This window comes from Microtus pennsylvanicus, chromosome 12, assembly GCF_037038515.1.
Source record: "Microtus pennsylvanicus isolate mMicPen1 chromosome 12, mMicPen1.hap1, whole genome shotgun sequence".
NCBI classification, from domain to species: Eukaryota; Metazoa; Chordata; class Mammalia; order Rodentia; family Cricetidae; genus Microtus; species Microtus pennsylvanicus.
Genome location: NC_134590.1, coordinates 10,252,501 through 10,278,287, shown reverse-complemented (window position 1 = coordinate 10,278,287; position 25,787 = coordinate 10,252,501). Strand labels below are relative to the sequence as shown.

At 39.2% G+C, this 25,787-nt stretch overlaps 1 protein-coding gene across 1 annotated transcript in view; it reads right to left on the bottom strand.

Annotated features, from left to right (window-relative positions):
• The window catches only part of Antxr2 (ANTXR cell adhesion molecule 2), a 128,643-nt gene that overhangs the window by 70,661 nt on the left and 32,195 nt on the right, over positions 1-25,787 (bottom strand). The window contains exons 8-12 of the mRNA XM_075943057.1: positions 21,759-21,819; positions 19,327-19,425; positions 17,386-17,455; positions 6,021-6,099; positions 1,110-1,205 (exon numbers count right to left, since the gene is read on the bottom strand). Coding sequence (XP_075799172.1) covers positions 1,110-1,205; positions 6,021-6,099; positions 17,386-17,455; positions 19,327-19,425; positions 21,759-21,819 — 405 coding nt within the window. The remainder of the gene's footprint in view (positions 1-1,109; positions 1,206-6,020; positions 6,100-17,385; positions 17,456-19,326; positions 19,426-21,758; positions 21,820-25,787) is intronic.

The following is a 25,787-nucleotide window of genomic DNA, read 5'->3' as shown; positions in this document are numbered from 1 at the left end:
TTTTCTGGGATAATCTTTTCTCTAAACTCTAGATAAAAGGGGATTAAATGAAATATGCTAATGTATATAAGTTATGCACTATCACGTAGGAGGCTGAATAATACCTCTATAAAGATGTCTGTGACTTAATTTTGGTACTGTGAATAAAGTACTTTACATGGTAAAGGGATTTTGGAGGTGTGATGATTAACAACCCTGAGATGGAAGATGATCCTGTAGTATCCAAATGGGTCCAACTGGGATATATAGGTCTGTAACACTGGCAGCCGTCCCCACTTGGATTCTGTCACAGGGATATGTACAGATGATCAAGGAGATATGACACAGCGGTACTGGCGCTGGGGATGGATAAAAGAGGTCACATGGCAAGAAATAAGAGTGGCCTCTTCAAACTGGAAAGGACAGACTCTGGCCCTGAGCTTCAGAAAAGTGTGTATCCCATTGCCTCCCCTGACCCAGGTGAACCCAGTGAAGCCCATGTAGAGGCTGTGATGAAATAATCATTAGATTAAAATGTGTGGAGCTTTTACAAGTCAAGCAGGAGCTCAGCAACAGGGAACCCCACCCCACCACACTTTCTCTCTGGCTTCCTTCAAACAGGAAGACAGCATAAACCAAAGCTGCTCGTCTGTCTCTAAAGTGTTTGACCGACAGCCTAACTTCTGCACTGGACTTAGCGCTAAAATATGTTCCAGCTGGAAGGTAAAAACAAAAACCCACCTCATGCCAGTGGATGCTTGGAGAAATACACTCAGGCTCTTTTGAAACAGCTGCCAAAGCACAGCTCTCCCGACACGAGCAGAACCCGGCATCCATGTATCCAAACTTTTCTTGAACTTGAGTGAAAATAACTTCCATCCCAACGGTCCCCCAACCTCTCAACACACCGTCCCACAAACCTGAGTTCTGAAGTGCCTCTGATGTGAGTTTTATGCTCAAGAGTGGTATAGGTGTTTTCTAGAATTGACTGTATGTAAAATAATTGAAATTCAAGTTGCTAATTAAAGCTGTACTGCTGCTGGGCCCCATGGCATCTGTCCACACGCCAGGCCTTACTTTGTATCTTACTGCTTTAGAACACGAACAAGAGCAGAGTTGAAAGTTCTTACCACTTTACAGCAAAGGGGCCAAAACCACCACATCAAGGCAATACCCAAGAGCAGCAACAACACCAAAATCACTATGATGGCTGCGATCCCATTAGACTGTGGAAGGAAAAACAAATAAAAAAAGAGTAAGTTTAAGGTCAAATACCAGATGCTATTTTTTCTACTAAGGAAGCACACACTAGGCAGGAAAAAAAAATGAGCACAAAAGGCAAACTTTAAGTTTTATTCCTTTTTATTTCACTTAATGTATACCTGCTATGTTAAGATGGTCAATAATGCAACGTCTTCCAATGTGCTACAGACGGACTAAAATCGGTCTTAAAAGACTGTGAGAACCACAGCCTTTGAGGATTAAACTAATGTTGCCTTGGGGACTTTTGTGCTTAGGCAATAATTATGTTGGTTCAAGCTCAATTTTGTCCAGACAGAATTTCCCCAAGCTTTATGACAATACAACAGCGATTGCTTTACATACTTGGAGGGTGAAGAGGAGACAAAACACGGGTCAGTAGGAAAAACACAACGGCTGCTTCTATGTACGCCTAGATGGAAATGTAGCCTGATGAGTCCTTACTACCTGTGACTTCTAGTCATGGTTCACATGAGACTCAGGCAAGACCTTCACTGACTGCAAAGCTCTTCCATCCTTCAGGCACCTGCTCTGGGCTCTGCCTGCAACCTTCACTGTAATGACCTCTGCTCCATCCAGTAGGAACCCCTCCTAGGATTCCACTGATACTAAGTGGACTGGATGACAAATTTAAGCAGAATTTCTGTAGATTTTAATTGTAGCCTTTTTACAATGGAATTAATTATGAGCTTTGGGAAATTTAATTCTATTTTTCTATCATACTGTACGTCTCCTGGGAAATCAAAGGTCGTTTCCAATCAGCTTACCACTTGACACTGACACTCCTTGCTTAATGTTTACAAACTATGTACCAAGAAAGTGAACTCGAAATCAGTAAGACTCCACATGGCACACATAACAAAAGGAACACAGACACTTTCACTTTTTCAGGAGATTTAGAGGAAACCAGTGCCTCTGCCAAAGCCAACTAGTCTGGATTCCCAGGGAAACTGTTTCAGTTGGTTGTCTTTGCGGGTTTTGTTTGTTTTAAAAGAGAACGAGCACAGAGAAGAAAAATAAAGATAAAAAATATTTTATAGAGATTTTAGACCAACATCTAAATACCATCTTCTTGAAGCTATCAGAAGACAATCAGAGTGTAGATCAGGAAAATACAGGAAGCTCTTCCTCCTTCCTCATAAGCCACAGAAACGAATGATGCCACCCCCACAGGCACAGTTACAATTAAGTACAAAATCAGGCAAACAGGAACAACCAGGAAAAGCATGTCCCAGAAGTATACTGGGAAACTACAGCGTACACCCAGAGAAACAAAAGACACTGCCGTGTCTTGTTGAGATAATCCCCACTCCCACCTAGGCCCAGCAGTTCACAGAAAGACCCAGTGTGACTGTGCTATTCAGTGTCACAGAGAGCTCTGTGAGCATCTGATTCCCAGATAGCATTTACACCATTTCCACAAAAGAGAAAATGCAACTAGAGGCCCGGAATCTGCTAGAACTGACTGGCTAGTTAGCTATTTCTTTGCATGTGCAAAGGTCTCACAGACCTTTTCCGGGTATTGGAATATTACATAGATGGGCATTTAAAATCCTTCATTTTTTTCCCTCAAAATTAACTGCCTCTATCAGTAATAGTGACAAAATTCCACGCAAGAGAAATAGATGGTTAGTGTGATGGTCCTGGCATCATAACTGCTCCCAAAGACTGTTCAAAACTTCAAGCTAGAGTACCTATGTTCCGAAGAATGTGAAGTTCACTCTCCTCTGTTTCAGGCAAGCATGATGGAAGCAGGCTCAGAGGAAGTAAGGATTTAAAGCTACCCGACCTTGCTGTGTTTGTCTGTCTGTCCTCATCACAGACACTGGCTCAGTGCATTGTATAGGATGCCCAGCTTTCCTGTTTCCTTTGTTGTTCTCAGAGCATGGAGCAGTCAGTGAGGAAAAGGAAATCATTTCATTGTTCACTTAACTTCCTAGATAGAGTAAGGAGAAGCCAAGCATGGAAACACGGTCCTAGGAACAGACAGCATGGTGCAGACCTAGAAGCCAGATGAGCAAGAGGATGAAGCCAGGCCTAGTCACTCCTAGATCTGAGTCATGATCACAAAACCAAAAGTTTCTCACCTTTACTCAGACATGCTCTCCTTAAGCAGACCTCCAGCTGAAAACTCCTCATAGATATTCAACACGAATGCCATTTCTTTTAAATTCAATATATATGACAGAAATCTAAAAATATTCTTCCATCCATCTAAACTGTTTGTACTTGATGAGCTACCCACTACTGTATACTGGACTATATGGGTGCCAAGGCCACACATGAGCCACGTCCTCGTGTAGCCCGTGGGTGACAGAGAGGAAGCTTGAACAGATACTGACAAAGGTAAGGAACGAGGAAGGAAATCTCAAGTCCTTACAGTAGCTCACACAGCTTCAATCATCCGGCACCTCCCACCACTGATTCTTCTGCACCAAGACCCCTATTTTCCCGGCCTGCCTCCACTCTCTTTAGGAACCGTCCCAGCTCAGGCTCTGCCCCGTGCTGCCCATCTTCACAGAACTTTCTTATCACACATGGTCTTCAGAAGTCACTCCCTCGTCTCCCAGGCTTTGACTCAGATGTCACCTCAGTGGGAATCATCTCGACCCCTATTTAAGGTCTAATATTTCCACTCCCAACTGATAACCGATATTCCTTTTTTTTTTTTTTTTTTTGAACATTTTCTTCTTCAACAACCTCCAGTAACATAACTCTCCTGAGAACTCACCAGGCTGGTCTGAAATGGCCTTACAGACCTCTAAGTGCCAGGTGAGGCATCTGGCCTAAGAGCCCCTACACGTGGAGCTAGTTCTTAGCGATAAGACAGAAACAAAGACCTGTCTTCCTGCCTACCAGGAAGAAAGATTTCTTAAGTGGCAGGGAGGGGAAAAGAAGAGGAAGAAGCAGTCCCTCGCCTTGGGGGAAAGGAGAGCTTGAGCAAGCAGGATAGTCAAGATGGGGGAAGGACAGAAAGGGAGAGAAAAAAAATGCTATCTGATGGATGGAGCCATTATGGGCCTATGAAAAAACCTGGCACTAGAGAAATCCCCAGGAATCCACAAAAAAGACCCCAGCTAAGGCCCTAAGCAGTTGTGGAGAGGGTGCCTGAACTGGCCTTGCCCTGTAGTCAGATTGATGACATCTTAAATGTCATCATAGAACCTTCATCCATGGAAGCAGATGCAGAGATCCACAGTGGAGCACTGGACTGAGCTTGAGAAGTCCAATTGAAGAGAGGGAAGAGAGCTAATACAGGCATAGGGGTCAAGACCATGATAGGGATACCCACTGACACAGCTCACCTGAGGTAATGGGAGCCCACCCACTCTTGCCTGACAGCAGAAGAGGCCGCATGGGACCAAACTAGTCCCTCTGAATGTGGGTGACAGTTGTATGACCGGGGCAGACTGTGAGCCCACTAAGAGTGGGACCAGGATTTATTCCTACTGCTTGTACTGGCTTTTTGGAGCCCATTCTTTCTTGATAGATACCTTGCTCAGCCTGGATATACTGGAGAAGGGCCTTGGTACTGCCTTAGGGCAATGTGCTAGACTTTGATGACTTCCCAGGGGAAGCCTTGCCCTCTCTGAGGAGTGAAAGGGAGATAGAGGGAGCGGAAGGAGGGGAGAGAGTGGGAACTAGAATTGATATATAAAATGAGAAGAAATGGTTTTATAAAACATTAATTAATTGATTAATTAAAAAAGAAGGGGAAGAAGATGTAGAAAGTGACATTTCAAGGAGCTAAACCCTAAGCAAACTAACTACACAACACAAATATCTGTAACCTCCATCAGCAACATCCCGTGAGACCAGAAAACCAAAAATTACAACATCAGCAAAGCCTATTAGTTGCAAAAAAAAAAACCCTATTTTCAAAACAGAAAGAAATGTTAACTAAAATTATCCAGAGAGTTCAAAGGGCTGAAAAGCCCATGTGGATGCTTATTTTTCCCTACAACAATGTCATATAGTGAAAAACAGATATTTATGCAGAGGCAGCATTTTGTGTCTCCTGGATTAATAGACAAAACTACATTAAAAACCATGATATGAGACAATATTAAGCTTGCTATTTTGGTCTTTTAGAGAAGAAAAAAAGAGGGTTTCTTGGTTTTTCTTTATTTGATTGTGTGTGTGTGTGTGTGTTCATATAAAATAATAGCCATGTAGGAAACCTATTTTAGAGCATCCTGTTTCCATGTTCAACAGTCTAATATCAAAACTTTCTGTCAATATACAAAATTAACTACAGCAAAAGAAAATCCTGTCTCTAAAGTACTATAATTTAGATGATGCAAATAAGCCTCAACTGGAATACAGTTTCAAAGTCAACTGTTACCAAACCCTCAGAGGCAGATTTCTTCCTTATATCACGAAGCACACACGGCATCTCTGTGGACAAAATGATGGTGTCACCTATTACGACGCACTAATAATTTCAAAACCTGGTCAGCCACTTAGATACTAAATTCTAATCTTCATAATAAAAAATAATTTCCATATTTAATCTCCTAAAAAGAATGCATCATTTCTATTCTCTTACCTTATGTTGATCTAAAGTATGGCTTTGAGGGATTTGAGAAATATGGAAATCTAATGTATAGCACCTTAGAAATTCTTTTAAAAAGATCAAAAAAGAAAAACTTAAATTCTATGCAAATGTGTCCTTGTCGTGTGGTTACTCTTGGTTTGTGCCTTCCCTAAACAGCAGAGGAACTCCCTTGGTTATTATCTCGTGATAAACGTCTTCTAAAGGCAATTAGCTTTGTACTCACACATTCTGTAGCTGTGACTGTTAAGGATCTTGAGATGGCAGACTTCCCATCATTAAAGCTGATGGAAACTTCAAGAGTTCTACAAAAAGAGTGAAGAAACAATCATTAAAAGTCAACTAGGCGATGTTGACTACTTAATCTTTTCCACAGCTCTTTAAAGCAATCAGTACGTTTTCACAGTTTTACAGCTGGGGTTCAGGAAACTAAATGCTAATTGCTTTAGTAAAAAGTACTGAATCTTGGGTTCTACCTGATTATGAACCCTTTCCATCACACCACTGAAGTCATGGTGCCTTCCCTCAACATGGTAACTTGGCTCAGATCCACACAGGGCTAGGACCACAGAGAAAGACAATTCTGCTAAAGTCAAGCTAAGATCTTATTTAATACTCTTATTAACACTATTCCTTATAACATGCCCACTTCAAGATAAAAAAACCTCTTTAAAAGAAGAAAAAAGTTTAGTTAAAACCAGAAAAGAAGGGAACTTTTGAATTTAGCTGAATTTTTGCACTATTTCAAAATAGAATGCCAAATGGCCTATTTTGTTTTAAGTTAAACCAAATTCCTTATTCTGCAGAACTTGGTGTTTCGTTTTGTCTTCATGACTAAGCATAACAGAATCCAAAACAAGCTTTCCTAATTCCTAGTTCTCGTACATGAATGTGTGCAGTCATATGACAGGGCAGACATAGTTCTATTTGGGGAGAAGATAGTTTTTATTTATACTAATATATTCTTGTCAGGGTAATCTCATCCCTTCCACTTTAAGAAGTCAGTAGCAACTGGCTGGAGTTGTTTGTGATTCAGCACTTTAGAGGCCAGCAGAAACATTTACAATTTTAGTTCTTACTGAAGTGAAATAAGAACCACAGCATAAAAATTGAAAACGAACACACCTTCCTGCAGAAGAAACACACGCTGAGAACTTAGTTACACAAAATGACTGTGTATCCACAAGCAACATTCTAGTATAACATGACCAGTGGTGAGTTCAATAGAAACAAGTCTACACAGATATGAAAAACTACCAGAAGCTTCTTTTTATATATGGTCTTCACAGAAACAATAAAGTGCACATATTGGTAGCAAGACCCAGACAGTACAGTTGATAACAGCACTAGTAAATTTAGTTCTTCCTATTAGGCCAAAACATTAATTCATCCATTTAATTCTCACAGTAGGCCACTGGCACTATTTCCATTCTGCAAGCCAAGAAATTGAAGTTTCAAAAGGTACCCTCCCCACCAGAAGGTCAGACCAGTCTGACTTTGTGATTCAGGAAACTTCACCTCGCTAGCATACCCTCTTAGTCCTCCATATGCATTTTTGAGACTTATATTTAAATTTATCTCATACACATTAGACAAGAATGACTTTTCCAGATTGTTTGATAATAATATTTTTGTGGTTAACTACAGTGCATTTTTCTAAAACAAGGTATTTATTCTTGAATATATATTTTTGAATATTTATAGTTTTTAGAAAACAATTTCAAAAGTGTTGCAAACATGAAAAATACAGTTGCTTATGCTTTTGAATTCCATTGTTCCTTTAGAGAGGTCCTTAAATTCCTGGTATAGTATGGCATTGTGATGAACCCAATGACTGCCCCAAGCACAAAGGTAGCTAAAGGCCACCCTCCATTCTAAAGTCAATACTTGGAGCTTTGTTTGTCCTAAGACTGCAGTGTATATAGTAATTGGTTTCAGTCATATTTTATGTTCTTTCTCTTAATTCCAATGCATTGCTTACTCCTATCCCTATGTAACTCCTACTTCTGGTTAGACTGATTCTAACAATGGACTACAGATTCTCAGTTATGAGATCTAATGATGGGCTGAAGCATATTAAATAAATACTGTGTTTGCTTAATTACAGACAGAAATAGAAGGCAATGGGACAGTTCATCTTTATTTGCTGAAATGTGAACACAACTCTCAAAAGCACTCATATTTATGACACGTGTTGGGCAATCTAAAGTCAGTCTTGGACATATGTCAATCTCATACTAATATTCCATTCCCCAGCCTGCAAAACTGTGGAAGTTATACCTATGCCAGAGTTGTTCCAGGTATGAGTCTCAGGAGCTGTATGAAGCTTTGTTATAGCCAATGAATTTATTAAAGGACTTTCAGAATATCATGGTTTTTACAATCTTATAACAACCATTCCAAAAAAATACTAGTATAGAGAATAAAGAATATATAACCAGAATTAGGCATGCATGCAAGATATTTGCCTAAAGAATTATTATTCTACTGACACAAAAATATAGGCAGATAAACTGTTCAAAATTTCCTACTTCATGTAGATTTGTGTAAAGAAAGTTTGCAGTCCTATTTCCTGTTATAATACATCTTATTAAACCCAACATTTTGCTATGCTGAGCTGTATTTGTATATCCACACACATACATGCTTATATTAATATCATACTTTAAATTGTTTGATGCATGTTTGCTAATATCAATCACTCATTCTTTTACTATTTAAAACAAGCAAAACTTTTAAATTGACTAAGATATCACTAATAATTGCTATAGAAGAAGCACAGCCAAACTAGGATTTGTTTAATATGACTGTAATAACAAAACCAGTCCCAGTGTCACCAAATGGAAGATACACAAGAATTCACAATGGAGTGTGACTGGTATTATATGAAATAGTTATGAGCACAGATGTTCCATAGGACCATGGAGAAGAACAGATAATTCATTCTTGGAGAGAACAAAATAACAAAGGTTTCCTAAAGAGAGTCACATATAAGACACATCCTGAAGAATGATCAGGAGTTCGAAAGTAAGATAAAAAAAAATTGAATCTTTGTAGATGAAGAACCTGACAGGCTGAAAGACGAGAGAGGCAGCGGACCATCCAGGAAACAACTGTATTTGCCAGAAAGACAGTACTAGAGAGCGGGCAGGCAGCTGTGGAATGAAAATGATAGTACCAGGGATGGCTGCGAGGTTTCCAGAATTCTAGCTCGAGGAATCTGGAAATAGTCTGAAAAGGTAATGGTAATTTTGTTTGTTGTTGTTGTTTTTTTGGGGGGGTTTTTTTTTGAGACAGGGTTTCTCTGTGGTTTTGGAGCCTGTCCTGGAACTAGCTCTTGTAGACCAGGCTGGTCTCGAACTCACAGAGATCCGCCTGCCTCTGCCTCCTGAGTGCTGGGATTAAAGGCATGCGCCACCACCGCCCGGCTGGTGATGTTCTTAAAAACATGGTGATAATTGTGTTTTGCAAATGCCATTCTTGTTGATTTTAGTAAGAATAGGGCATGCATCTGAAGAATGTATTTCTAGAGCACAAAGACCAATTACAACAGTCCGAGTCTGTTTCAGATGAAATCCAAAGGGAAACGGAACTAAAATGGTGGCAAGATGGGCTTAAAAAAATAAGAAGATGAGAGCTCTTAAACCACAGTTAAAAGGTCATAGATATTCACAGGATGTAGGAAGCAAGGAAGAAAGAAAGAATGTGATTGTGATGTTCCTCTGTTATAAGTTGGCTGCAAAGTCTTGAGGGAACACAGGAAAAGGACCAAACTTGAGCTCTTTGTAGCTTCCAAGTTTAACGTACCTATAGGAAAGTCAGGTGGACATTGTAAGTGGATTATGGGAATTAGAACTACAGGGGAAGGTGGGATCTTGCCTGGAGATTTGGAGCTGGTCTGGATGGAGAGAAAGGAAGCCTTTGAGAAAGTGATTTTATAGGTCAGAAATACAGCCATGATGAGAAAAGACAGCTAAGAACCTCAAGGAACAGAAGGACCCTGGGGTAACATCTGAAGAGAGCTGTAAAACATGAAGTCCAGAGAGTGTGGAGACAGTCTAGGAGTGCACATGATGCAGGCGATGCAGGAACACAAGGCTGAAAACACGATGTACCCGACTCTTGGCCATAAAGGAACTAGAGCTTAGTACTTCTTCTAGACTTCCTAAAGAGCTGTTGGCACCACCCTTGAAACAGTTTTTCAAATGTAAAAAGACAAAAGTAACTTTTACTATGTATCACAAGACAAAGATTTTTTTTAAAGCATATTTTCATGACCCCTCGCACTCAATTAATGGCTGATAAAGCTAAATTCAAGCACATTAAATTCTTCTGCAAGAGAAATTACTAAATCATCTTCTGGCATACTATGGACTAAATAAAATCAATTTGTCCTCAGAGTCACAGTGCCTTAACACACCTGCAGATACATGAGTGTTCCAAAACAGGAGGAGAAGGGGACTCAGCGCTACACGTGAAAGCCACTCTGATCTGCGAAGTGCCTCACTTCATGTCAATCTACAGGAACCTACTTGAAATGTGTGGACTTGCTGCCAACGTTATATATAAATATATATTCTGTAAAAGATTTCTATGATCCACTAAAGAGAATTTTTAAAACGCAAATGAAACTGTTAAAGGCAATTGCTAGAAGCACTAAATAATTTATTTCCAATTTGCACACACTGAAAAATAAACTGGCAACCATTTAAAAAGTTATTAGAATGGTGTTAACTTTGGATATCTGAAAGCAAGCACTACTACCTAATGCTCTGCAGAGTGTTCCTTGAGGTTAAGCTTTATGAATGATAAAGGTTTTCATTTGAAAGACAGGTTGCAGATCTGTGAGTAGATCAAAGAAGCCACTTTTATTTGTGGGCACAGAGGTGAATGACTGTTCTATCTAAATGTGTTATTCAAAGATATTAAAGGAATTTTTAGTTAAATAATTTCTTTCTATGCTATCATGGCATGTGTATATAACCAAAACAAACACTACAGCCAGCAAGATTGACAGCTTCCAGGAGAAGTCAGGGCATAGTCAGAGCTCTATAGAAATCCTATTGAAAGGCTCTGTCAATGCCTCCAGTATTGCACTAGCAACAACTCCCTCTTGATAAGTTGGTGAATTTTGGTAAAATACAAAAAAAAATGGAAAATAATAACCCCCTTTAAGTCTTTTCATAGAAGCTACACGTGCAGACTTCAGAGCTATCACGTTCATCATCTTCCAGCTGTGAGCACGCTCGCTTAGTCATTCTAGGTTGTGCAAAGATCTGCCTTACAACATACTAAAACGTGGTTCTCTTTGGATGCTGTTCCTTCTTTCTTCTTAGTTTGAAACAAGAAAGAGTGAGTCAGATCCTTCCTGCGACAGCTCTTCTGATGCTTGGTGAAGCCACATGTCTATCACACGGGAGCCATGCCTCTTCCCAGTCTTGGAAGCATTTGATTTAACAGTCCCACATTGTTGGCCAGCCATACACATGTTCAAAATAAACATTGTTCCTCTTAAATGACAGTGTCTATAACTGTTTCAGATGCTTGGGAAAGAGACACAGTGCTGACTAAGAGACTATGACATGCTGCTTGGTATAATCAGAAAACAGTATTTAAAAAAATGCTGCGTGTTTTATACTACTTTGTTAGAATAACAAAGCAGGTCCTCAACATTCACTGATTTCATTAAGATCCTCGTGGTTATAATCCAAATAAAGGCATAACTGATGGCCTGGTATCCAGGATTGCAAATTAAATTATCAAGTCTCATTCCTTACAAGAAAGAACAGATTGAATCAATAATGTTTGTATCACCTGCTGCCAACACAAAGGATCTAGGGACTGCACAGATATACATATACACACACATATGTGGGTATGTTTCTGCAAAAGAAAGAAAAGCTTGGCAAAAAGCAAAATTCAGCCAACGAAGAAAAAAGTAAATGGAATTAGTCAATTGGATGCCAAAGTAAATTAGACTCACTATTGAAAAATAACAATGTTCAGAAAAAAATATTTTTAATCAGTTACCAAGTCTAGCCCTTATTGCAAGTCACCCTCACCGAACATTCCAGATTTCTCATAGCAGGTTCTTGAAAAGACCCATATCCACCACCTCTAATTCCACCTACTCTCTTGGTGGTTTCCCACGCTGCCTTTAAAAAGAACTAATGCTATCACTTTCGTCTGGTTTAGATATTTATCTCCTATTTGCCAGAAGATTCTGGCTGATGTTTCTGAAAGCACATTTAACTATACCATATGCCTCCTTACGTCGTCCCTATCGAGCAAGCTGTAGACTGAGGCTCTGCTCTGCTCCGTTCTGTTTTTCTTTCTTCACAATGTGTTTATGTATGTTTACCCGAATTGTCTCTGCTCTTTTCGTCAAATTACAGGTTTGCGATCTCAAGCACTCCAAAGCAGCTGTGCTACTGTCATTGTGTCACAGAGCAAGGGTCAGAGAACCAGCTCTGTATTGCAAATGTGTGCCACGACTCCCCGGCATACCTAGAGACTGCTACCCTGCAAGGGAGACTAATCAAAGACCTCGCAGGAAGCCAGTCTAAACTCAAAGGAGGCAGCTTGCCACAAATGAGCAACTGATACACATAAACTAAATAATCTACCAAAATTTTTGCTAAGACGATTTTCATAAGTAGACAAAGTTGTGAAAGGAAACGGTGTCCAATGAGAAGAGCAGGAAAAGCCCAGTTACTTCCACTCTTACTTTATTTCTCATAGCCTACGAATTTGTTCATCTTAACCAAAAATCTGTATCAAGTAAATTTAGTAGACTTTGATCTCTTTCAAAGCAAGTTGTTCAAAGCTCCACTCTAGGCCTGCTTAGTTCCTCCTTGACAGGACCTGCACAGATAGTTTTTTAATGTCTTTGTTTTGAAAACTTGTTTATTAATTAAGTTTGCTAGTTTACAGCTTCATCCTTACATATAATCCATCCTGATGGTGCCCATCTCAACTCCCCCCACACACCTCAGCCCTACAAATCCCTTTGCCACATTCAAGTCTTTGTAACATTTGTTACTTCAAAACATCAGTACTTGAATATAAGACGTCTCAGCTATTCTAATGCAAGTGCTTAGTCCCGCCTCCCAGTAAACATCCACCTTAGCCCTCATTTAAATCAAAATCCACAACCACCTTCAAAAACTACAACAGGAAGATGAGAGAAGAACTAATGGGGCCCACTAATGAGCGGAGGCATGTGTCTCTAGGCCAGCTCTGAGACCATGCATCTGTCTGTCTAGGGCTCCTTCTCCAGAGCATTGTTAATTATTTAGGTGAGAGAACAGGGGGACCCATCGCCACATCTGTCACCTTCACAGTGAAGCTTTCCTTCGCTCACAGGCCAGATGTGTTTATCTGAAACACAGACTAACTAGCTGTTTAATGGGGTTGAATCCTTAGCCAAGAGGCAATTAGGCAAACATATTAAGCATCAGTCTCCTTACAAGGCTACACTGTTTCAGTTTTGCTGGTTTTGATTCAATCTCAGAAGAATTAGTCACCTACAGAAAGTATCTGAAGAGAAGTCAAGGCAAAGGAAACAGTCTAAATTATGTGAAGCTTACAAAGCAGAGCAAATGGTGATGCCTCCCAGAACAGGAAATAATCACAATGTTCCCGAAAAGTGCCTCCACGATTAACTAGAATCTGATGCCAAAGTAAAATAAAATGGTTCAAAAGGAATTCTTTCAGATGGATCTCCATCCCCGAACATTCTGTACCTATGAGTAAAATACTAATAGCAAAAACTAAATAAATGATGGCTTTTCACAACCAATATTTATCATTATGTATGTAATTTTTAAAATCGTGCATCTGAAGTATTTATCCTATCTGCAAAGCATGAAAGGATGTCAGTAGTGGCTACAGTACACTATTCAAGGAGAGAGAAAAAAAACTTAGGCCTAGGAGCCTGCTGCAAGTTTGATCCCTGAGAGCCACATGAGGGAAGGAAAGCTAAAAGCTGTTCTGTGACTTCCCCGTATACCATGGCAGTATACAGGACTGGCCTGCATGGCACACCCACACATACAGTGATAAGCAAAAGACAAAGTATCTTTTTAATGTTTAACTAATGCCTGGCATATTTTAAATGTAACTATAAATATAAATTGCATGCCATTTCATTTTATAAATATTTGAAAGAATAATTGAAGTGTCCTCTTTAATCATTCACTTATTTAAAAGTTCCATAGATTTCTGTCTTTGTCAACGGTACTTAATGCTAAAATAAAATTCTGACCATTTTTTTATCCCTGTCCCTCCATAAGAAATCAAATGACCTCTTTTAACTCTTTATTTTTATTGGTAAACAAAACTATCTGAGAAAAATGTAATCGCCTTTCAACCATCAAATGCTTGGTGAATTAACACTAAAATTTACTAATTATTAATAATTAAATTGCTGTGGGAAAATGGTCTGTACCGTCACTGGTATTTTAAATAAACACTGTTTGGCCAGTGGCCAGGCAGGAAGTAGAGGTGGGGTGACCAGGCAGGAAGTAGAAGTGTGGCAACGAGGATTCTGGGAAGAGGGAAGTTTCAGTCCGCAGTCGTCACCAGCCACAGAGGAAGTCAGACATAGAGCAAGCAAGATGTGACTGCCTTGCCAAAAAAGGTACCAAGCCACGTGGCTAACACAGACAAGTATTATGGGCTAATATAAGTTATAAGAATTAATAAGAAGCCTGAGCTAATAGGCCAACCAGTTTATGATTAGTGTATACTTCTGTGTGATTCTTTAGGACTGAACGAATGTGAGAACTGGGTAGGACAGAAACCTCTGTCAACATTCAATTCCTAATAATTTACTGAGTGGTGAGCACTGGGTAAACGTAAGAGAGTCTACAAGAAACAAGACTCAGTAGCAGTTGTCTTAACAGAAAGGAGATGCAATAAATATAAGGGCTTGGGAGAAAAAAACATAACATGTAAAGGGAATAAGGAGGTCACTTAATGAGAAAGAGTACCTAGGAAGGGTTTTTACTTTATCGAGAAGGTGGCATTTGAACAAGACTTAAGGAGATAAGAAAACACCATTCCAAGAAGAGGGACCAGCAAGTGGAACAGCACTGATGGAAGTGTAAACTGATGGATTAAGAGATATGAGAAAGGTAGTGTGGCCATAGCAGAGCAAAGAAGCAATGAAGAGATGAGGTCTGAGGAAGGAAGGGTCTGGTTCCTTAGGAGAACACTGCCAACTCTGCTTGTGTGTGTGAGGAAGATAATCCCAATAATCCTTCCTGAAGGGATGACACAGCCTATCTATTTCAATAGGATCCCTGACGTCAAGAGTAGAAAGAGAGAGGCAAACAGAGAGATGAACGATGGCAGCAGGAGAGGACATGACTTTGCCTAGGATGGCAGTAGTGGAGGTTGTGAGCTGAGAAGCTTCTTTCAGAAATCAGTGCCAGGTGAGTTCACTGAAGAGTGGAGCATAAACTAGGAACAAATCAATGATAATTCAAAAAGGTTTTTACCTGAATGACAAGAAAAAACAAAGATGCTATAGCCAATGAAAAGACTAAAGTATAACTTGAGACTGGGACATTCCAAGTTCTAGTAAACAGATCCAAACTCCAGTGGTTTTTCATGGCTAATACAACAAAATCACTGAGTTCTATACACTTTCTATACACGAAAAACTAAAACTACCAGAATGTCCTATTCAGTCATAGGCAGGTCGTCATTGGCACTAGACTATCACACAGAACACACACAAACATTGTATAATAGTCTTACTTCTGAAGTTATATGGTATAGCCTATTCCATTTTTTAAAAAAATATAAAACTTGTACCACTTGATCTGATTCGCATGACCAGAGTGTTGTTCAATAACTTCCAAATACAGTGAGTGCTGACATTTTCACAAAAGCCAAGTACTCAAGCTGACTGCAAAATATGAAAACCGTTCTCTTTGATTCCATGGAAGGAAACATAATCTTCAAAGTGTGAACACTAATTTTGAATTGAGATTTTAGCTTTTGGTGTTTAATAATTTTATGCTCTGTGAAAAGATGAACATTAAGTAATTCCATCCGTCATATCAGCATTCTAAACTAATGCAGTCATCGCTATCAAATAGAGAACATCTCAACCTTATATAGTTATTTGCTGCATATTAAGGAGCAGGAGAAAAAATCAGATAGAAATACTGTTACTATAAAAATTGCTGTGCATTGACGATTCAAATAAAAGTCCTTCTTCTGAACTAAAAGTTTCTGATTTTAACCAGTTATCATCAGAGTGTACAGTCACACACACACACACACACACACACACAAATAATGAGTATAGGATTAACTGAAATGGGAAATAAATTAAGGTATAAATTAATGAAAATGTGTGCTTAATCATATGTACCATGAACCACATTCCACTTGCTTTTATCTTTAATAATTATTAAATTTCATAGCAAATATTTAAAAAAATCTTATTTTGGAACTCTGTGTGTGTGTGTGTGCGCGCACGTGTGTGTACATTCAGTACTCTGAAGTTCAAAATAATGGGTGTGACTGATTATCTGGAAGATTTCACAATGATTCTCAAACTCATCTGTACAATTTTACATTCTATTTCATCAATATTCATGACCAAGATATAGTACACATTAATATCTTCAACCTATTGAGGTTACGGTTTTAGCATTAATTTATAGTTTAACATTCAATCTGTGCAGTGTGGGAGGTACTAAGGTCTTTGTGCTCACGAGTAAGCACTAGGGCCAATAGGAATGCTAAACACACAGGACTGTTCCTTCAAAGGAAGAAATACATAACCTGTTATCCTGCCAGAAGGTTGGGAGCTGAACTGGTTAGTAGCATGGTATCCTATTGCATTATCTGTGTTGCTAAGACCACTCCAGAGTCTCCCCAAGATCTTTACTAGGAGCTTGTCAACCTATAGAACATATCTTTATGGAATGTGCCACATCTACTTTACAAAGAGTGTTAATAGCATCACATCTTAAGGTTTATGGTGCACATGGGACTGAATCAATTATCACCAGGAAAGTTTTCACCAAATTGTGCTGTGCTTAAATATGCCTGAAATAGACTACTCAAAATCAGGCTCCTGAAGTTTGAACCATCACAAGCTCCTTAGTTGTGTTGAACCAAACTGCATTCTTGTCTTTCCTAGATCCTTATTCTGCTGGCTGTGGTGGCTGCAGAGACCCACTTAGTACAGTTAAAAACTATTCATAATAAATTTAACAATCAGACTTGGTGGCTGCACACTTGCAATTTCAGCATTAGAAGGTAAAAGCAGGAGGACCAGGAATTCAAAGGCAGCCTCTTAGTAAACTGAGCCAAAACTTAGTAAATTTGAGGTCACCGTTCACCTTGTCCTCAAAAGACAGAATAAACAAACAAAAGTAACAATGTGAATTGTCATTTTATAGTTATTTGTTGCATTTGGGTTTTGTTTTGATATGGTTTGGTTGTTGTTTGTTTTTAATCAGTGAAGAAAAGTTATCAGGAGTGAGGACACATAGATACACATACACACACATACACAGCCCAGGAACTGAACATCTCTGTTGAGTTGTTGTTGATGGCATACTTACTCTCCAGCCTTGTGCAGGACAGGAGCGGGACAAAGTATGGAATTGTACTGAACAAGTACCGGTTTTTCACCTAAAAAAATATAAGATGTGATTTAGTTAGTAAAGAGTTGTATGTCTCTAGCACAGCCTCATTCAAAAAAAAAAAAGCAAAGACTTCAGTGGGGCATACAAGAAAGGTCAACAGCATTTGTTAAAGCCTAGCTAAAAAGGCAAAGAGAGAAAATTGAGAAATGAAGAGTTAGAACATCTTGATGCAAAGATATGATAAATCATTAAGTTTGGATTTTTTTAGCTAAGTTAATCGTATACATATACAACTTTTTCTCTGTTTCAAATATATCAGACTTTCAAAGATAAAGTAGATATTGTTTCTAAGAAACAGAACTTCGAAAGACTGGAAAACAGAAGAGTTGTGGCTAAGTTGACAAGATAGCTATCTCTACACCACATAAGCACATCCTAGCAAGCTGGGTGCTTAACCCCTGTGGAGCTTTAGCATAAGTGTGAAAATTCATCTGGCAATGAAATGGCTGGAAACATTTACATAAGCAAATGGATTGGCTAAGAATGTGAGTGATAAAAAAAACAATTTCACCTCCACCAAATTGAGAGTTGTCAATAAAGTGACTCTTGTCAATGTGTATATTATAATCGGCCCAAATATGCAATCCAAAGAAGTCATGTAAATCTAGTACTTACATACTAATAACTATGGAATAGAAATAAAGTTAGTCATCCCTGCTCAGCTGTGTTATGTATTATGAGTTTAGCCCAAATCCAATGGTGTTCCTGGTACAGAGAACGGAGAATAATGACCATATTTACCATGCTGAAACTCTCCCTGCTTTAATTCAATTAAATTTTTTTAATTTAATTATTGCCAAACCTGATGCTGATTTCAATACCATCAGAGAAACAGCAAAGCTACAGCTGAATCTCGTTAAAAACAGTTAGAACAGAGTTCATAAATTAAAGGCAAAAATACACACTGATTGGGGAAAAAAATGTTTTACTAGCAGACCAACACACTCAGGAAACCAAGTCCTACTGATGAGATGACTGTCATCCCACTCGATCTGGTGAACACTGAGGGCCTGAAAGGCCAAGAGCACAAGAGCCAAGCCAAACAATGCTGAAAGAAATTAAAGAAACTGAAAAGTTATTGGACACGAAAATGTAGAGAAGAGATGGTAAAAACAGTAATTGTAAGGCAACAGGTAGTGAAGTAGTCCAATGATACAATTCCTTTTTAAGACAAGAGTAGCAAAATGTAAGTCTAGACAGGGGACATTTGATCACAGGACTGATGTCCTTAGTCCAAAACTTGGGTGCGCCTGTCATTAGCTGTCTCATCACAGGAGGAAGGTCATTTTACTCACCGCCAACCATCTCCTGAATATTGACATTGCTTAGGGCATGGGCTAGAGTTTATGAAATAAAGAACAAATGTTGTCACTACTAAATAATTATTACTCTGTGTATAATTAAGGAGGTTTCATTACTTCTCTGATGAAAAATTGTAGCATTGCAGGATTTAATTCAAGAAAGAAAGAGGGAGAGAGGGAAAATGGAAGAAGGGAGAGAGAGAAAGAGAGAGAGAGAGAGAGAGAGAGAGAGAGAGAGAGAGAGAGAGAGAGAAATGTCCCAGGCTGCAGAGATGGCTCAATGACTCAATGACTAAGAGCACTTGCTGCTCTCCCAGAGGACCTGGGTTTGGAGCCCAGCACCCACAAGGTAGCTCACAACCATCTATAATTCCAATGTGAAAGAATCCAATGTCTTCTGGGCTCTGGAGGCACCAGGCTCTCAGTAGGCACAAACATTTGTGCAGGCAAACACTCGTACACATGAAATAAAAATAAATACTTTTAAAAGCACAAAAATCCTCAAGATTGTGTGCAGTAAAGACATTCATGTGCCATGGGATTCCCGGAGACTCACTCTTCGAGTAGGTGCTGTTCACGGTGAACGTGCAGAGGACATTGCCGTCATGGCTGCTGGATGTGACTGCTCTCCCACTCAGAACAACTTGAAACTCCTCTAGAGATAAAAAGAAAGGTAAGCACTGTAACCAGTGTTTTACTGAAAACAACCAAAGCATCAAGAGCTTTAGAATACATTTCTTCATTCTCTCCTCTTAACTGACAACCCTGAAGATGCGACTCCAGCCAAGATTGCCTTCCTAGGTTGTCTAGGTGGGTACAGCAGAGACGACATTCACTGTCACATGGAACTGTTATCTGGTCTTTATTTGAGTGTTTTCCAATAGTAACTCAAGTATTAGAATTAAAATATAGTAATAACTACCTGGCTTATCTCAATTCCCAGAATTCTGTTCTCACAACTTTTTGAAAAAAGAATGCTCTCTTTCTCTTTCCACTCTCGGGATAAAGTTCAGGTGGTACGCAAAGGAAATGTACTTAAAATCTAATAGAGGTTCTGTCTCCTGGGTTACCGACAGCCGTGACAGTGCCTAGAGGAAGTTGATTTACTGTCTCCTTATCTACACTGTAAGAATAGACACTAAATGTCAGAGAATGAAAGAATATACCATGAGGAAAGTTGACAGACAAACTCTCTGATAGGCTGAGAGTACTTCCTCTTTGACTACAAGAGAATATGTTAGCCATTGCAATGGTGATGGCCTCTTGTCCCAAGGAAAAACTGAACCATAAGAAATTTCAGAGAATTGAGCTGATCAAATTACAGTTTAGGAATTGGGCAGCTCCCAGTCAAAGGTAGTTTGGGAGCTCCACCAAAAATTAAATAAATAAATTCAGCAAAGTTTTTTCTAGAAAAAAACATAGAACTAGTGCAAGCATACACACTTGTGGAGAGAGAGAGAGAGAGAGAGAGAGAGAGAGAGAGAGAGAGAGAGAGAGAGAGAGAGGAGATGCTCACACATTCACATCATAGATCTATCTTGTGGGAAAGTTCCTACTTTATATTCTAAATGTATTGGTTGCTTTTGACTAGTCGAGCTGAAGTTCTGTTTTGTTTGTTTGTTTGGCTGAAGTTCTGTTTTGTTTGTTTGGCTGAAGTTCTGTTTTGTTTGTTTGTTTATTTTGGTTGTTGTCAGTACATGTATCCATAAGAATATAGCTCAGATTTTGTTGAAGTTTACAAATCAAGCAGAGGCCACTTGTGATGTCTGAATGGACTTTTACGCTCAGATTTATTTCCTCTTAATTCACATTAACACCCTCTGTCCTCTCAAACTCCTCCCTCCCGACATTGTCCCACACTCAAGCGGTCATCAGCTACCCAAGCTAAACCTACCAGCCGCTCCCCACTCACTGAATCACGGAGACTTACTCGTAAGTTCTCACACAGGACAGGTAAAACCTAAAACGTAATTCAGTGAGAGCGTGGGTGCTGCTGTCAGACGGGCAAGGACCTAAAGGACATTGACTAGTGGCAAATACCAGATCTGTCTCTGCCTCCCTTTCTCCATCTGAAGACTGAGGGATTACACAACTGGGAGGTAGCATTGTTACGGTGATTAGGTAAAACTGTATATTCAAAGGCCACAGTCAGGAAGGTGTACTAAGATGGAGTCTAAAAACAACAACAAAATCTGTTGCTTTAATGAGTTGTCTTTGTTTTTCCTAAGAAACTAATTGTCTCTACGTCTAGAAAAGACTCCACTGCTCGGGAATGTCCTTGTGTACTCTTCCTGCCTGGCATCTTGATGACCATTATTAGGAAGCTAGAGGATGCTGAGAGCAGGAACCTGTCCACTAACTGTGACGCTCTGCGGAAGTCCAGGATACAGTCTCCCTGTCCTCCAGACTCAGCGTTTCTCCTTTTCTAAGTAAAGCTCTGCCAAAATGAACTCCAGGTCAAACAGGAAGAAGAAAAAAGATCAGGGTGAAGCAGACTGTCTGGGCAAGGATGTCTGGGAGGTGGGGACCTGAGCCTTGAGCAGCAGCTGATGACACCACCTGCTTCCTTCCTGTACTCTTCTCCTAAGTCACTTCCATACGTGCCTGGAGCTGGTAGATATGGTGACGTGGCCAGGTCAACAGAGCAGGCAGCTCTGTACCTTCGCATACCTGGCCACCCAATCATACAAAAGATTCTACATTTTATTTTATTTGCCATAGGAACGGTCTCGAATATGAACTAAATATACAGAACATTATAAAAGCCTGCTGCACAATATGCTCATTATTTAAAATAACATTTGAATCTTAAAAATTTGAATTTAAAATAGAAATATTTCAAGGAATTATTTAAAATTTCTTACACAAAAAAAGATGCCAAAAAAGTTAATTTTGCTATTCTCCTTCCAACATGAGTTTTAAATCATATATTTTAGCTAGGGGAAAAAACAATTTCTTACATAGTACTTAGAAATTCTAAACACTTACCCCCAACACAGACACTTGAAGGACTCAATTCCAGGATTTCAGTACATGATTGAGCTAGTATCTGAAAAAAGATTTTAAAAAAAAAGGCTAAGCTACAAGAGTAACTGTAACATATGAATTCTGTTTATTAACCACCTTGGAGCCATCTCCCTGGTTCAAAAGATGTCAGAGAAAACTCAATTCCCCATTACACAGAGAAAGTCTTTGGAAAGACAAGTGTTATCTTGGGATATAATCTAGCATTGTACATTGTAAAATCCATATTTGTTCAGAATAAATCTAAACCAACAGAGAAAAAATGCGCACTGCCTCAAAGTCCTTGGGTATGAACAGAGAATGAAAATTCCCGATATCAAAACCAACGCCAGCCTCTCCATGTCTGGCAGAATCAAGACAGTAAATCAAACTTCCTACTTAACAGTGTTGTTTGTTACATTTTCTGTTTGGAAGTTTAAAGATTACCAATATATAACAGCGTCCTTACTCGACAATGTGTTTTTAGTCCATTTCCCAGGCTTAATTCCCAAAGGTGCAAATCCTCCTCACATGTCTCAAATGTCACACTTGCAGAACACAGACTCCTTGGGAAAGCCAAGCATTAATTAGTCCCAAAAATTCAGTCTGTGTTCAAGCGTGCACCAGGCACGGGAGCTGAGCAGCTCCACTCACTGGGCTCCGAGTCGCAGAAGCCACCACACAAGGTCCATGGCTACCAGGGAAAAACAAGATGAAGCAAGCTGTGCTTGCTGGTCGCCACAGCGCTGCCTCTATTTTTAGAACTCCCATGCACAGCGTTATCAAAGTCAGACAAAGTCCAGATGGTCTGCTAGCAGAATTCCTCCCTCTCTGGATGGAAGTGGAAGACAGATGAAGGACAGTGGTTTTCACATCCCCTGCTTGCAACTAGACAGGACGGAAGTCCTGAGGCAACAAAAACACAAACATTTCCTGTGCTTCTTAATTACGGCGGAAATACAGACACTCTGAGTCTGAAATCACCTGTGAAATCATGGACCTCTCCGTGCAGAATGTGCCTCTGAACAGGAGGCAACATTTGAACTTTTGAAAATTTTCTCCAAATGAATACTGCTTTTCAGATACAAATCACAGTCTTCAGTGACTAGGAAGCAAATCTCGTAAGATCTTACATTTGACAAAAGAAAGAAAGAAAAGAAAACTAATGGAGAGCAAAACTGGGGACCAATGATAAAAGCTAATAGAACCTCATGGATGGTGGAATTTCAAGCCAACAACATGTTTAAATGTTTTCACAGAATCTGAGTAATAGGATTCTAAAGAAAGTGGTAAAAAAAAAAGGTTTGTGGGTTAAGTCTAACTTAAAAACTTTCCACCTACTGAAAACGGACATGGCTGATGTAGTTTAGGCTATTGGGAGCAAGTTTTTAAAAATAGTGAGTCCTAAGTCAGCATCACCATGTGACATAATGTAGTTGAATTTACTCAGCATCAGCTTCCTGCTCCCAAATTTGAACCTGATGTTGAGAGTAGAACTGCATCTATAAGAAGTTATTTTCTGAAAAATTACAACAGATTACATAGCAGAAACCCCCTTCGTGCGGGACACACTGTTTGATACGTAAAATGCAACCTCTAACTGCTTATGCTGAAAAAAATGAACTAGAGGAAGCATCAATAATGTTTCTCTAACCATCAGACCAACAATCACATTAGGGCCCAGATAAGTCAAGACAGTTTGTAAGAAAAAGTAACTACTAGCCCTTCTATAAATAATGAATTTCAGAAATACAGGATGATATAATTTGAAAGTATAAAAATGAAAATTTGGGACCCTGTTGTAATAGGAGCGGTGGGGCTGTGTCCACAGCACCCTGGCCACCTGCTAGCTTATGCCCCGAAATAATTACACGGAAACTGTGTTCTTTTAAACCCTGCCTGGCCCATTAGTTCCAGCCTCTTATTGGCTAGCTCTTACATATCGATCTAACCCATTTCTAATATCCCTGTAACACCACAAGGTGTCTTACCAGGGAAGATCTTACCCTGCGTCATGGAGACTACCTGACTCAGCTTCTTTCTCCCAGCATTCTGTTCTGTTTACTCCACCTACCTAATTTTCTGTCCTATTAAAGGGTCAAGGCAGTCTCTTTATTTAACCAATGAAATTAACACAAAACAGAAGACTCTCCCCCATCAGGACCCCAAGATTATGGCACTCATAGGAATATCTCCAAATAAAATGGAAAGACATATGCATAAATCACATCACAGAAACAATAAATATAAAAAAGCAAGGTATCATGACTCCTTCAACACACCATAATTTGTCCACCACTGATTCAAAGACAATGTGATACTCCTCAAAATTGTTTGATAAATCGAGAAAGCAAAGTGTTAATTTATTCTCCAAAGTTGGTATTGCTCTGATATCAACTAGATAAGGACATAAAACAATAAAACACAAATGCACATCCATGGACAGAGAGGGAGACAGAGAAAGAGAAACAGAGAAAGATCTATAGACCAGTTTCTCTGGTGAACAGAGACAAAATTCTTACAAATCACACTCTTGTGAATATACTAAGAATCACACATATGGGGCTGGGAAGATGGCCCAGTGGCCATGAGTCATAACAGAAGGCCCAGATTCACAGCACCTACGAGTTGGCTCACAATCATCTACCACTTCCAGCGAGTAAGATGCTCTCTTCTGGCCTCTGCAGGGCACCAGGCATGTCCATGTTACGCATACATACATGCGACACACATTCATATGCATAAAATGAAAGTAAATTCTTTTTTAAAAAAATTATAAAAACAGTCATACATCTATTATGACCAAGTAGGTCTTACCCCAGGCGAGGAATGAAAGGTTGGTTCAACATACTAAAGCAACAGACAGAGACTTAAAAGACAAAAATAACATCATCGTCTCAATAGATGTAGAAAGACCTTTGACAAAGTTCAACATCCCTCCTGATAAAGCTCTTAAAAATAGAAATAAAAAAATATATTAAAGACTATATACAATAATTTTACATACAAAATAATATTAAATGGAGAAAAACTGAAAACTTTCCCCTGATATCAGGAATGAGACAAGAAGGTCCACTCTCGCTGTTCTTATTCAATATAATTCCTGAAGTCTTAACTAGAGCAAAAATGTAAGAGAAAGAAACTAAAATGAATACAGAGGGAAGAGGAAGAAGTCAAGGTGCCACTATTTGCAGATGACATACTCCCATAGTTAAATAGCCCGATGACTTCACCTGAAAACCCTTTGATCTCACAAACACTTTCAGAAGAGTCTCATGGTATAAAGTGAACACAGACCACTCAGTAGCCTTTCTGTAGGCAAATCAAAACATTCCCAAGATCCAAGCAAGGAAAGGATCATATTCACAGCTTCAGGCACTTAGCCAAAGAGATGAAAGACCTCTGTGTTAGAACTGAAGAAGTCAATTGAAGATACTTTCCAGGCTTCCCGTGTTCAAGGGTAGGAAGAAGACATTGAAAAAATGGCTATCTAGCCAAAAGCAATCCGCAGATTAAAAATAAACCCCATCAAATCCCAACAAAATTATTCACAAGACAAGGAAAATTAATTCTGAAATTCTCAGGGAATCACAAAATTCCTGACTATCACAATGGTTATTGGACAACACAATACTGAAGGTATCACCATATTCTCACTCAAGACTCCTCTATACTGCAGAGCCATGGCAGCTAAAACAGCATATAGTAACATAAAGAAAGACATGTGCAAACACCAGAATAAAGGATACAGCAATCGTGCAGAAATGTAGTCACCTATTTTTTGATGAAGATATTAAAGTATATTTGGGAAAATGGCAGAGTCTTCAACAAATGGTGCTGGAGAAACTGAAGATCTATCTTGTTATCTGTTCTTATATAGGAATGGGACTCAGTCACTATCTCTTACACTGTACAAACATCAATTCAAAGTTAACCAAAGATGATGGAGGAAGGTCATTGGTTAATTAAATAAAGAAACTGCTTGCCCTGATAGGTTAGAACATAGGTGGGTGG